The sequence below is a fragment of the Uranotaenia lowii genome, chromosome 2 (assembly GCF_029784155.1).
Source record: "Uranotaenia lowii strain MFRU-FL chromosome 2, ASM2978415v1, whole genome shotgun sequence".
Taxonomy (NCBI): Eukaryota; Metazoa; Arthropoda; class Insecta; order Diptera; family Culicidae; genus Uranotaenia; species Uranotaenia lowii.
The window spans coordinates 198,040,460-198,055,757 of record NC_073692.1 but is presented as its reverse complement, the minus strand read 5'-3'; the positions used below and the strand labels follow the sequence as shown (position 1 = coordinate 198,055,757).

The following is a 15,298-nucleotide window of genomic DNA, read 5'->3' as shown; positions in this document are numbered from 1 at the left end:
CGGCTAAGTCTATAGAGGACAAACAAACAAACATACAGGAATTGCTTTAAATATAGATTCAATTTCAAAATGTTCTAGACTAATACAGGGTCCAAATTTCGGGTTACGTCGATCTAAAACTTGCACCCTACCATTTTCAGCATGAAACTCATTTAGCGCCAAAACTCGACCGTGTGCCCTCTTAACGAGAGGCTTCAGACTTGTTGAGATTTTAGCTGCTATTCCCGTTGTTTTAGTCCTCAGTCATTGATAATAATTTAGATTTTCGACTCGCTTGACATAGAATTTGTTCTCTAAACACTGCAAAATTCGAGCAGTTCATTTGTTAAGGTTTTACGAAAGTTATAAATTTAGTTCTCGTTTTACCTATTGGTGAAAAGATAATTTATTTGAAACAGAAACCCTTTTTTGACGGGGTTTTATAAATAAGAGCGCTCTTTCAAAAAGTTATTCAATGCTGGATTATTCAACCTGAAAAATAATCATATGATCAATTGAAAAAAATCAATCGGTGTAAACATTGGGTAAATAATTCAAAAGAAAAGTCAACATTAATAGAACCATATCAATCCAGCAACAGTCAACCGTCGTTCACCGCAATGAGCAGGCAATTGAAACTTTTCCGATGAAACATTAAACCCATTCTGTTCAAATAGTGCTGTCCCAGTCGAGAGAACCACAACAACTAGCAGGATGACGAGTGGGGGTGGCAAAATGGCACTCTGCCTAGACCGCTGGATGGAATGCGCCATGAATGAGGCAAGCAAGATCACAGGATTGGTTCCGGGATGGGGTGTGGGCGGAATTTTCAGCATACACATGTTTTCACCCCAACTTCCATATCAGCATACATACATTCAAGAGCAAGGCACTAGGCTAACACATACTCAAACATTCAGTCAGACGAGCTTATTCAGTCGAATTTTGCGGTGCTGTTTCCAAGGAACTCGAGCATGTGATTTTCAATTAGCACTGATTAGGCAAATATTGGCACAACAAATTGATGATGCACCAAATAAATTGGAAAACCCGTTGTATGTACATCGATTTTCAACACCCCACCAGCATATCATGTAGAAGAAAAGTTTGAAGAAGAAAAAATACTGCTTCCCAGGAGGATTGAATTTCTCTGCAGCATCATCCTTGAAGGATGTTTGATTTGAGAGTTAATGATTGTGTATTTTCTTTTTCCGAAAAAATATCTTACCTTGCTGCGTTTTGACCTGAACCGGATTGGACATTGGACCGGCTCCCATCGAAGTGAAAGCCTGAACCCGGATGGTGTAGATGGCATGCGGAGTCAGTTCCGAAATGGTCGTCAGCTCACTGTTATCCACCATCTGGGAGTCCCAAGACGCTTCCGGTTGGTTTGGGTTGGTCGTGAAGTACACTTTGTAGCCCTGGGAAAAAAATAGAAGGAATAAAAAGAATCGAATAAGTATGATATTTATTGTAGGTTTGTTTTTTTTAGTTTATCCCGTCCTTTTTTAACTTTTTGAATGAGTGAAAGAAACTGAGTTTGAACTTGACAGTGCATAGTGGATTGATTTAAAAATCATTACTCAAACCCCCACGTTGAATTATCCCAAAATAGCTTATCAAGTTCAACGGTAAACTTGAAAAATGCTGCCGAAATAATGCTCTTAAGCTCCGAGATTTTGTCGAATCCACAATACCATGCAAAAATTCCCAAAAAATAAGCAAATTTATTTTTAAATCATTTGTATGACCATTAGACCGCTGCTTAAATTGACTTTTGTCTTCCATATGATTTTTCGATCCCTTTTGGGTCACTAAGCATCAGTGTCAAATTTCAGATGATTTGGATAGTTCCGCGTTTTAATTTTGTATGGAAATTTCTATTGAAGAAAATTTGATGCATATTAAATCATCCAGGAAATTCAAATGAGCTTGAAATGAAGCTTGTCCTTATAAATTGATTTGACCTATTTTTAAGCTTTATTTTTTGTCACAACGAGAAAAAGCTAAGTCTTTCATGAAAAATGTTATAACTATTTCAAAATAAAAAATCTGAATCCATTGAAAAGAATTGTAAATGGCAAGTTTTGCTCACTAGAGCTTTCAATAACTTCATGAAATGTTTTTGCCTAGGCTATTTAAATCGACTAATTCATTGGCTAGAGCAGTTTTTTGTGAATTTTTATTTTCATCCTACAGTTAACCAGCTTTAAATAAGCAGTCAGAAACGCTAAAATTTAAAAAAAAAAAAACATTTTGAAAAATATTATTTATAACATCGAATATCTTTTCTGAGGTTCAAGTCAGGTTTGTAGTTTAATAACATGTAATGTACTCCAAGAATCAAGGAATATTTAAAATCCAAAGTTATATTTTTCTCAACCATCTCTGGTGATTTTTGAAATAAAAATTGTTTTTTTTTCAGTTCCATACAAAATTAAAATTCGTTGCGCTAATCCAGGGCTGAATCCAAAAATTGTATTGCTATTTGTGACAGTAAAAGCAACCAAAAAAGTCTTGGGAGGTATAGAAATTTGAAAATTTGGAATTTCTATACGAAGCTTGCAGCGGTCTAATGACCATCTTCCATGCTCGAAAATAAAATAAGTTTTACTGATACGATTCAAAATCGATCAGAATCAATGGTTCAAATTAGTGTGATTTACGGTAAACCATTGATAAATTATTCGAAATAACGAACGTAATTGTGAACTAGAAATTTGATTGAAAATAATTTTTAAGCAGTCTAGTTTACAAATTTGAAATCAACATTACAAAAATTCCAAAAATAAAAATACGAATTAAAATTTTGTAATAAAGCCAGAATTTAAAACTTCGAACATAAGAATAGGTGCACACAACAAACCCCCTCCCCCCCTCTCCACCATGTGTCAATCTACTCTACACTCAAAATTTGTAACTGTTAACCCTTTAATGCAGGGGTGAGCAACGCGCGGCCCGCGGGCCGCACGTGGCCCGCGACACCCTTTTGTGCGGCCCGCGAAGCTTTTTTCAAATTCAAATGCATTAACTTTTCTCAACAATGCATTGTTAGGAAAATTTATATGACTTAATCAAATATGCACTTATCTTAAGGTTGCCAGATTGCCCGGTTTTATCCGGGTTTGCCTGGATATTCGATACAATATTCGGCCCTGCCCAGTTGCCCGGATTTCATTCAAAAATACCCGGATATTTTCACTTTATTTGGCAAATAAAAAATATAAATTGTGTTGTTAAAATTATTATTATATTATATTTAGCCACCAGAACAAATTTTTTAAGCAGCTTTTGCAAGAATAATCATGAAAGGTTTTTTCGAAGCTTAAAATACGATTTAAAATCCGTTTATAAGTTTTGATGAAAAAAAAAAATTATTTCAATTTCTTTTATCTTGATTTTTGTTGAGTATTTTTTGGGTTTTGACAAAATTTGCCCAGATATTGCCCGGATTTTTGGTCGTCTATTTAGAAATGAAAAGCCCGGATTATGCTAGGATTTTATAGAAAATAGCCCGGTTTGTCCGGCCCCGATACGTGCTGAAAAAAATCTGGCATCCTCAACTTATCTGCATTGGCCCCACAATCATCAGGTTGTGAACTTTTTATTGGCATTTTAAACATTTATTATGTTCTGTTCAAAGGTATAAATGCAATATCGTTTATAACGTAACTCAATATTGGAATTATTTTTTTTATTGAAAATACATTTTTCTTAATAATTTATCTCCTAACATTTTGAATAGCAAAATCCATTCAAATGAGTCGAAAGAGCAGCCAAATATCGGAAGCTGATCAGCAATGATCAAAGGAATTTCGAAGTGCGTTAATGAAGTCGTTATTTTTGATTCAAGCAAAAATAAAGTTATTTGTAAAAAAACATGCTCAGCAGATAATTTTTATAAAATATGTTTTATCCAATTCGGCAAAAAGGCTTCATACTTACAAAAAAATTTAAACCAAAACTTTGTGAATTATTTTTTTATTTCTGAATATTGACATAAATTGAGAAAGTTTATTAAATAAAGCCTGGGTGAACGATTTGAGATTTTTTTATCAACATGAATCAGCCGGCATTAAAGTTACCGACAAAAATTATTAGTTGTTAGTTGGTGAAAACAAAAGATATCTGAAATTCTGTTATTCGACCCAAAAGGTCTTTGAGGTTTATCTGTGATGCCTTTTTAAAAATTCTATTGGAAATTTACATCAAACATTGATAAATTGAGTTATTTCACATATAATTCACATTCCACATTATCGAAGTCATATTAAATCTTAAGAAATCATATCCCAATGATAAGATAAGATTTAAAATTTAAAAAAATATGGATAAAAAATCTAGAATCAAGAATGTAGTTTTGAAGATATTTGTTTAAAAATATGTGAAATTGAACATTTTTCTGTTAGTTCGACAACCTTCCTCAACATCTCAATGCAATGATATGATCCAATTCAGAACTTCAATTTAAAAAAAAACAGGGTTTTCACCGTTTGTAGGAAAAAAAAATCTATGGATCAGTTTTACTTGTGGAAAAGAATGACAGAAAATAAATAAGCGATTCAACGACAAACGCTAATAAGACTGCGATTTCTTTGAATATACATTTTTTTTAACACTGTTAGTAATCACTGTGGTAAGCTCCAGAAGATTTTTAAATGGAACGGATAACAGATGGTACCATTGGTTTTAAAAATAATGTTGTAAGAACGAATGTTTGCTAAAAAGTATCGACTACTAAACAATTGAGAGAATTTAAAAATGTCAAAGTTGTAGTGATGTACCTTTCCAATACCGGGTATTTAAAAAGTCATTTTGAATTCCTGTTTTTAAATACGTGAATTATCTTTTTCAGAAATAAATTCGTTGTTATACCATTGACGTGAAGCTCTGCTAATTATAAAAAAAATTAACATTAAGTGTGGCACGCCGACAAAATTTAAAATTTCAAATGGCCCGTTGGTTGAAAAGGTTGCTCACCCCTGCTTTAATGCATAGTGTTGTTTTAAAACAACACTAATCTAAACCCAAATATCTCGGAAACGCGTGGATATTTTTGAAAAGTGTATGGACAAAAAATGTTCTAGAGATTAAAAGGAATTAGCCCATGGTATTTTTGTTACGGTAGTTCAATGTTTCCGTGAGATATCGAACAAAGTATGCGGAAAAAATGCAAAATTCAAATTTATTTATTTTTTCGAAAAAAGTAGTTTTTAGAAAATTGCTGATATTTCTTCAGATTCGCAAATTCTATCACATTTTTTAACCTCAATCAATCACAAACACCTTCCTGCACCCAATTGACAAGGTTTGGAAGAAATTTGCAAATTCGTATTGAAATGAATTAAGATTTAAAAAAAATATTTTTCAACTTTGATGGGCCATAACTTTTATAATACTCAAAAGAACGACTTAAAACCTGTTGATTTGTGTTATTCGAATTAAAATCTTATTATTCCACTGAATCAATAACTGCAATTCTCATTTAAAAAAAGTCATGCATTAAAGGGAATAAAATTTTGATCATGGAATAAGGTTATTCAAATGTAACAATCTGACTCAGAACTAATTTCAAAACCTCGAAAACTTATCCCAAGAAAACTAATCAAAACCAAATTGTATTTGTGTTTCCATATTTTAGTTTTCGATTCTTGACTTTCGTTTCGAATCATCATTAAAAATTTAAATAGAAAACTGTGTTTCAAATCGTTGTTAGAATTTAGTTTTACATTTCCTTCAAAATTTGATTCATGATTTTCTAAACTCATTCCCATTTTTTACATTTAGTAAAAAAAAATCCGAAAATGAGAAAAAAAAATAAAAAATCATTCTGAGTTTTTGTTTTGTGTTCGGATCTGAAGTTCATAAACTTAATTCTTATGCAAAATTCTAACATAAAAAAGCTTTTAAATGGAAATTCTTAGGCGGATTAGAAATACATAATTGAAATAAAAAATAATCATTGAAACCCAAATCATCCGAATTATAATTATGGAATCATGATTTGGGGCCCTAAACCTGATTTCAATTCTTGGCTCATATTTCCAAATACAGAAACCGTTTTCATGTACATTTCTGAAAATGTATTCAAATTTAGAATTCAGGTTCAAAATTCAGATTTCACATTTTTTTGGAAAATCAAACAAAAAATTTGAATTGCATCATTATAATTATAAAGCTATCTACATAAACTAGATTTTAAAAAATAAACTTAATCTTAATCTGTGAGCCTGAAATACGATTCAAAATCCGGTTTTTTTTCGATGGAATTTTTTTTATAGTTTTTCTTCTTGATTTTTGTTGAATTGTTACTAGATTTTGTTGTCAAATTTGCCCAGTTATTGCCCGGATTTTGGTTTGAAAATTTGGAAATAGAATGCCCGAATTTTGCCAAGTTTTAAATAAAGTAGCCCAGTTATTCCGGGCCGGAAACGTTCGGGGGAACTTCAGCAACCTTCAGCTAAGTTCACCAGATTTTGATGCAAATTTTATGATTCCAACTATCAATTGAAGTAAGTTTCTTATTTTGTTACGAAAAGAGTCTTGATACAAATCCTAATCATAATTTGAAAGATGTTAGTATGAAATTTCAAAAGTTTTTATTTTACACGAAAAATAATTTATGATTACGAATTTAAAAAATGAATAATCAAATAAAATTTAAAAAAAAACATCTAATTTTTCAATTGAAGGGTTTATTAAACAAAATGTTGAATTCATCATTGAAACCTTAAAAGAAAAAAGAAGAAATTGATATTCTTACAAGCCTTATTGAAAATACGCAACAAAAAAAATATGTTTTGAAATTTTGGACTTAATTTCGATTTTTTAATCCCTTAAATCAATGTCTCATAAATCCCCAATTTTGAAGATTTTCAATCTTTCGTTTAAAGATCCGTTTTATTTGTCAAATATTTGCTTTCATCAAAGTATATATTTGCTACTTATGATGTAGCGTAACATATGGAAAATAACTGAATTCAATAGTTTCTTCCTATTTATGCTTTATCTTTGCCCTAAATATTTCGAAATTCAAATCGCAATTCTTCACAAAACTTTTAAATGAGATTTCAAATTCTCAACCATATCAAAAGATTAATAATAATTCAAAACTATCTTAAAAATGTATTACTGATTTGTTTAAGACGAAAATTATGTTTATTCCCATTTTTTTCCGCAGTGGTCTTTTTACGAAAAATTGTCATTCGTGTGGTGTCATAAAATGCTAATATCTCTGTTAGCGCAAAAACGCAGTTCAGCATATATTGTGGATGCTCAGAATAAAATTCTCTAGCATATAAATATAAAATGGTAGTGATGTCTAGTGATACAAATTTGTTCTGACTAGCTTAAGTTGTGCAATTTTTGTCGAGGAATCTTTTTTACAAAAATAACGGTAAATAACTATTTGTTTATACCTGGTATAAGAATTCAGAAACATTTTTCACGCTCTAAAAGAACTACACAACACACATTGAGATTAAATCTTCAACTCGTTAAACGAAAAATTTGAATGTTGGGCAATTATTGTCAACGATAAACAAAAGTTTAAAAAAAAGTTTTCATTTTCAAAAATTAAGTTTTTGTTTCTGTGCCTTCTTCATGCATCAACCTTGAACCAATCCAGTGAGTGTAGGAAGAAGAGTTTTGTAAAAAAAATATGTTCGGTCATGAAACTTCAACCTCTTCCCAATTAATTGGCAAAGTTTGATTTTAGATTTGATAAAGTAATATTTTTGACTTTTGTCCACTGGTCGCCGCACTGAGCGTCTGTTGGAATTTTGGGTCCTGGAAAGAACGAAGTGTTGAAACTTTATTTTTCTTATCAAAAATATAGATTTTACAAGAAGATTATGTTTTCAAAACACAGAAATTCATGATTGAAAGACAAAATTATTAAAAATATTAGAAATATTTTTGAAAAATATTAAAAATATTTTTGAAAAATAGACAAAAAAATTCGACTGAACTAATAAATCCTATAAAATTCGGTCAGTTTATTTGAAAATTTGAACAAAATTTGAAGATGAAAAAAGTGTTTACCATTTCAGAACGATTGTTTTTTAAAAAAAAGCCATTTTAAAAGTTTGTTTTAAGAATTTATTTTATTATTCAATAATATGTTTTGAAAATTTGGTAAATTAAGGAGTCCGGCAGTCAGATTTTATCTATCACCTCTAGTTTTGGTGATATGATGTTTGAAAATTTTGTGTTTAGATGAGTTATGAGTGAAACCAATCCTTGATAAACAACAAACTGTTGAAACTAACAAAATTAGAAAACTGATTCTGAATTTGTTTTTATTATAGTTCATTCAATTACTGAACAGTACAGACATTATTGAAGATAGTTTGAAAAAAAAAAAGATATAATTTCATTTGAAAAATTTATTAAACCCTGCAAGCCTATTTGATGTATGCCTTAAAAATATCTGAAGTAAAATTTGCAGGAAGATTTTTTAAAAATTCGTTAAAATTCTCGAATTCACATAATGGGGAAAGGTTGCCAGATTTTTTTTCAGCACATATCCGGGCCAGGCAAATCCGAGCAACTTTATAGAAGAGCCCGGGCAATTGATTTCAAAATTGACATCCAAAACCGGCAATATCTGGGCAAATTTGGTCAAAACCCAGAAAATTTTCAATAAAAATCAAGAAAAATAATTACATATTACAATTTTTTTTCGTCAAAATCCATCGTAAGGTTTTAAATCGTATTTAGGCTTCTTTAAAATCTTCAAGATTATTTTTATAAAACTTTCTCAAAAAATTTCGATTTGAAGGCATAAATAAAAAAAAATTACAACACAATATGTTTTTTCTGTTTGATTTGCCAAAAACAATTAATAAATCCAGGCAAAATCCGGGCATTTTTCAATGAAATCCGGGCAACCAGGCCTTGTCGGACTGTTCCCAAAATTTGTATTAAATATACTAGCAAACCCGGATGAAACTTAGCAATCTTAAACCTTAAAGAAGAGGATAAAAATGAAATCATCAATGACTTTTTTCGCAGAAGTTGAAAGTTAAGCTAAGTTTATTTAAGGATGCAGCACTGTCTTTTGCTGATAGTTTCCTAGTTCTTGAACATACACAATTTTGACAGCATTTTGTTGCCTATAGAAACTGCAACTGCCTATTTTTTAAATTTTCAAATTGGCGCGTTTTTGAGATATTTTCGATGCAAGGGAAAACAAAAACAATTATTTTGCACATTTTCCTTAAAAATCCATCATTATCAAATCGATTGCTGACAAAACTGTTGATTCTTACAAGAAAAAAAAGTATGCATATTTTTGTTTTGAATTATCACAAGGTTACCTTTTTTTCCTTCATAGAAACTATTTCGATTAAACGGATGGATTTTAATTACACGCTTTCGTAACTGTCTTATTTCTAAATAAACTAAGCTTAACTTGCATTCTTCAAGAAAGTTGATAATAACCTTAAACCTTTATTTTAAATTTTTAAGGTATTGTAAAAAAAATCCAAAAATTTCTTAAATGATTACAACTTGTTTTCAAAAGTTATTTAAAAAAAACTTATTGAAAAAAAATTTGCATACTTTGACTCAGCGCACTCGAATTAATCATAATAAGTTATTTAATTTTTTGCACTTTTGAAAAAATTAATTTTGTTGCTTTGTGTAATTTTTCAAAACCCTTTTTAAAGTGGAGTTGAGCATTTCGAAAACAAGAATATTTTTTTCATTAAGGTTGGAATTGCTTTCATCAAGAATATTTTATAGCACCATAAAATTCGTAAAGACATAAACAAATTTATTATGTTAAAAAAGAAAAATAACAAAGTAATGGACACCTAATAACTATTTCATTTTTTTTTTTTTTTGCTTTCGTGAGTATTAAACACCTGATGCATGAAGTAAAAATGGTTGGTTTCAAATTTTGAATTTTTTGAGTTACACTTCTAAATAAAATCCCGTTCTTTTGAAACACATTCTTAAGGTGAGGTTTTGTGTGTCAAGATTTGAGATTCAATACAAAAGGTTTATCGAATTGCAATTTTTAATATAAGCAATAAAAATCAGTTTCTATTCGAGAACGTCGTATAGTGACGTAAAATAAAATGTCTTTCATTGAGATTTAATTGTTAATATAGCGCAAGTTGGTTTTCTCCTTTTAAATTTTCGAAGTGTTCCAAACATATTTCGTAAATATTAACCCTCATCCGTCCCAGAAATTTTTACCCGTTACAATCTCTGGAGTATCAATTTGACACTCCAGACTAAAACCAATATATTTCTCTTGTTTCCCAACCAATTTTTACATAATTTATCGTATAAGAAACCTCGTGATGTTAGTCAAATATTTATGTTTCTCATACATATATCACCTACACTTAAATTTTCCTTTATTCAAAGTCTAAGAAAAAAATCCGAAAAACATGCTGCTGAAAAAAAAAACGGTAAATCAATTAAGGAGCTCAAAAACAATTTACATATTTTTCGGATTTTTATTTCTTTGAATTTCAATAACGGAAAACTGAAGTATTGAAGGTGAATAATGCTTGAGAAACATATTAGAGTTACATTACGGAGTTTCCAAAACTATAAATCGGTCGAGAAACAAGAGAGTTATAGCGGTTTTAAGCGAGGAATGTCATATTTACACTCTAGATCTGAACAGAGTTAATTTTTTTTCCTGGGCTTACAGGGTGCGCCCTTAAAAAAGTAATGATGCAAAATTTTAGATTTCAAGAATTCATTGAGAGTCTCCGATGATTTTTTTTATTTGGATACACCCGAATAAAGTTACAAGCCCCCAGACTTCCAATAGTGTCATATTGACATTCAAGAGCAGAGTAACATCGACAGGCCCCAAATAATAAAATTGTGTCATATCTAAAAATAAAATCCCGTTACAAAAAATTCATTCATTGTGGTTGAAAAAAAAAATGTGGAAAAATTTTCAAATTTTTTTTTTATTTTTGCAAAAACGTCGTTAAAATTTTATAGTTCATAACTTCAGAAGAAATTCACTTCCGCTTACAATATCTGCTATATTTTCAAAGCAAGTATTCCTATCGAATTGAATTGTTTTCAATTTAAGCAAGAAAACATTTCCCTCATACTGGTTTCCATTTTCCATAAACAAACTCCCTCTTCCTCTACTGGTGTTGTTAGTTCTTGAATGTGCTGAATCCCCAAAAACTTACCGTCACTTGTCCATTAGGGGTCTCAGGTGGTTCCCAGGTGATAACCATTGTCGACGAGCTTAACGGGCGCACTTGAATGTTCCGGGGTGCACTTTCCATTTCTGGCAGAAAATAGAAGGGGGAAATAGAAGAAAAGCAACGGTTACCAAATGTGTCAAACTTGGAGGATAGTGTAAGCTAGTGGATAGAGAAAATGGCAAAATCGAATGGTTTCGGTATGGTTTATTTTTATTTCTATACAGGGATTTCCCGGAATACCGGATTGGTCTAGCTACAAACAAACATTTATACAAAGGTAAGATTCTATTTTTATTTTCTAACATTGCTGAAAAACGAATGGGTGGAAATGGACGAATAAAATTTTACGTTAAATGACAAAGAATGCACGAGTAGGGAAGGGGTTGAAAATGCTTTCTTGCACTTCTGACCGGCATTTTTCTACACTATTGGAAAAGAAAAAACAAAATTCAATAGAATATAAGAACAGACAAAGTACCTACTACAATAGAGTGTTGAACGAGCTGATTTGAGAAATAATATAGTACACTGCTTATTTCAAGAAAGCTTTGAAAAATAAAATGTTTTGGATTAAATATCCATCTACGAAAATTACTTTTAAAAAAATAATTTGAAACAAAATTAACAATTTTAATGTCAGATAATCATCCTAAATGCAGATTATGGATTCACTGAAAATTTGATGATCCTTATGGCTTTTTGATGACGACGAGTGGCGTATTTTCACCCTATACCGTTGCCCACAGAAGTTAAGTAAAGTCTTACAACTGGATACTGAGATAAGTATTTTTTTTTTCATTTCAATTCAAACTCGAACCATATTATTAATTAATTGCTTAAAATATGTGAATCTGACAGATTAAATTTTCTTGCTACGATTTTGAGAGATATGAAGTTCGGCAGTTAGTTGTTAGAAGTGAATTGTCAGGTACGTAGGACGCCTACCCGCCGTGAAATCGAAGGCTTGTACAGCGTTCGATGATGGATAATTTTTCCGCATTTTATTTCGTACGTACATTGCAAAGCCGCGTTTGGTCATATTTTCTCGTGTTTACAGCGCGCGATAAAAGTGTTTTGTACGTGTATGATGATTTCAATATAAAAAATTTCCAATGCGGTTAAATTCCGTTCGTTTTTTTATTTCTCTTCTTCTCCCCGTTTGCATAATGCGTTAGAACGTTTTTACTCGTGATAAAATTCGGTGAATCGCATCGGTGCTAAATGTGTATGCCAATGCCACGTTAGGATGTTTTGCTCTTCTCGTTATAAGCGCGCGGTAAAATTCGGTGAGTTGCACCGGTGCTAAGAACATTGTACGGGTATGACAATGCCACGTTAGGACGTATTTGCTCTAAAAAAAAACGCGATGTACTCGATAGTGTGCGACGCGACGATTTTTAACTTTGCTTTGATCACATCCCTTCCCAAAGGGAATCCAGATCTTATTTACCCTCCCCACTAACAAACCACCCTTCCTGTGACGACCGTGGAGATTTAGAGGTGTATTCGGTCTCTAGTAGCAACGGAAGTCGAACTAACAATCCTTCCCTTTCCCCGATGAACCGTAAGGACGTGGCCGGCGCCGTTATTGACCATATAAGATACGGAACCTTCGAAACGTGCACACAGAAAATGGTAAGCTAATCCCAAGCCCCATTTATTTGGATCTATGTGCAATTTTGATGGTTCTCGTCAATCACGGAGTAGCAACTACTGAAATGTACGGTTTATCTAAGCTCAAGCTCAAGCTCAAGCTAAATGCAGATTATGGATTCACGTTCAACATTTAGAACTGAAGGCCTTGCCAAAGAGTTCAAATCGTATTTTTTATAAAAAAAAATTCAATTTCAATCGAAAAAACTTCCCTTTGCTATGTTCCAATACAACACTGCCATTGTAGAAAAACATTAACACAATAACAGTTTTCACTCGTTTGGCCACTAAACTTTGCACCTATATAGTCGGGTGAAAGTCAAGGCGGGGGAAGTCCTTCCACTCTCATGTGAATGTCCATTATTTGATCATCCTTGCAAGAAGTGCACACCATTTCAGTGAGGGAGACCCCCATTGGGTCCGGGCAAAAGTTTTACGATGAGAATAAATGTAAATTTCTGAATTGGTTTTGCCAATGCTTAGCGAGCGAGGATGGAGAAGGTAAAAAAAACAGCAATACAAAAGTTCAAGCACAATGAAGAAATAAAACTGCACTTCTAGCAGTGTGGAAAAGAAAGAAAGTCAGAAAGACAAAAATGGCATGTAAGTAAGCAAAGCACTTTGGTAAGAATTTGAATGGGCGAGGCAAGCTTCGAGGAAACTCTGCAAAGGACCAATGTCCTCCAATGCTTTTTTGTTCCGTTTCCCCAGTTTGGGCTCATTTCGACGACACAGTCAATTTTCACTCTGCAGAGTTTTAAAATTTGGACACAAGTGGTGGGATTTCGAACCGTTTTCCAAGGAAGTTTCCAAAGGAATCGGACAACCCAAACCCTCCGAATCCGGAGTAAAGGATTCCCCAAAGTGGACAGGAAAAAAACAAGAAGCGACAAATAAAATAAACATCTTATTAGATTTAACCGGCAAAGGGGCATGAAATGGTTAGAAAACTAGAGTTGAGAGAGAGCAGGGGAAAACGAATTCAAGATGCCATCTACAGTAGATATCGGTCCCTTTTTTTGTTGTTGTTGAAGGTACCTACGATGAGAAGTATCGCCATAAGGCTAAAACAAAAGTTTGGCACTCTCTGTTGGGAAATTGAATATTTGCGATGCAGTGAAAGACTCACGAAGCGGCGATGGATAAGAGGAGGTAGACCCGATTTTGAAACGGTTGCTGGATGAGTTTTTTAGGACAGTGGTATCGTAAGGGCTCTAAAACTGTTTTAAGATCTTTCTTAAGATCCAAAACCGCGCTCATGAGCGCCTACAAACAAACTGAATGAGGATAATGGGAAGAAAATGTTCCTGAGGTGACTCTTGAGAGTTTCTGGGGGACTCTTGAGAATTCCTGAGAAGCTTTTGAGAGTTCCTAAGGGAACTTTGAGAGTTACTCAAGAGTCCCCTCAGTAACTCTCAAAGTTCCCATAGGAACTCTCAAAAGCCTCTCAGGAACTCCCAAGAGTCCCATCAAGAGTTCTCAATGTTATTCTGCGGAACTCTCAAGATTCCTCTCAGGAACTATCAAGAGTCTCCTCAGTAACTTTCAAGAGTACTCTCATAAGCTCTCAAGAGTCTCATCAGGAGTTCTCAATAAACTCTTCAGGAACTCTCAAGTGTCGCCTCAGGAACTCTCAAGAGTCCCCTAGGTAAACATCAAGAGTCCGCTCAGGATCTCTCAAGAGCCTTTTCAGGAACTACCTAGAGTCCCCTCAGGAACTCTCAAGAGTCTCCCAAGGAACTCTCAAGAATCCTCTCAGGAGCTCTCAAGAGCCCTACCAGGGATTCTCAATAGTCCCATCAGGAGCTCTCAATAGTCTCCTCAGGAAATCTCAAGAATCTTCTCAAGAACTCTCAAGTCTACCCTCAGTTACTCTCAAAAGTTTCCTTAGAAACTCTCCAGAGTCCTCTCAGGAGCTTTCAAGAGTCCCATCAGGAGTTCTCAATCAGGAACAAATAAGCACTGGACTAGCACAACATAGTTTGGAAACTGGTCACCTTTTCGACTTCGGCAATACAAACATTTTAGAAAAAGTTACAGGCTATAATGCAAGAATCACAGCTGAAACTTTTTACATTAAAATTAGAGGTGACAACAATGTAGTCAATAGGCAGATAGACTCCTGTAATTTTAAGACAGCTTACGACTCTGTAATAAAAAAATTGTCACAAACACTAACATACAAATGTAAACGAAAATCAAAACAAAATGTCCCGAATCAAACTAGTATAGGCGAAGGCCAGTAGTTTGTAAGATTTTAAATATTGTAAATTTAGTCAAAAATTCATTGTTTAAAATATAATTTTAGTGTCCACTGAAGAGGAGCGAAAGCCATAGTAGCTCGAAACGTCTGGACAACTGGTAATAACATTTTTGATTCTAAAATCCGCCGAAAAACGTCGATGATTCAAATTACATTAAAGCGCGGCGATAAACAATATTCCAATCAGGAACTCTAAAAAAAACCCCCAGGA

General features: G+C 32.9%; 1 protein-coding gene across 1 annotated transcript in view; it reads right to left on the bottom strand.

Annotated features, from left to right (window-relative positions):
* Nucleotides 1-15,298, bottom strand: part of LOC129742247 (tyrosine-protein phosphatase Lar) — a 740,954-nt gene that overhangs the window by 149,203 nt on the left and 576,453 nt on the right. Inside the window, exons 13-14 of the mRNA XM_055734122.1 lie at nt 11,154-11,254; nt 1,208-1,400 (exon numbers count right to left, since the gene is read on the bottom strand). Coding sequence (XP_055590097.1) covers nt 1,208-1,400; nt 11,154-11,254 — 294 coding nt within the window. The remainder of the gene's footprint in view (nt 1-1,207; nt 1,401-11,153; nt 11,255-15,298) is intronic.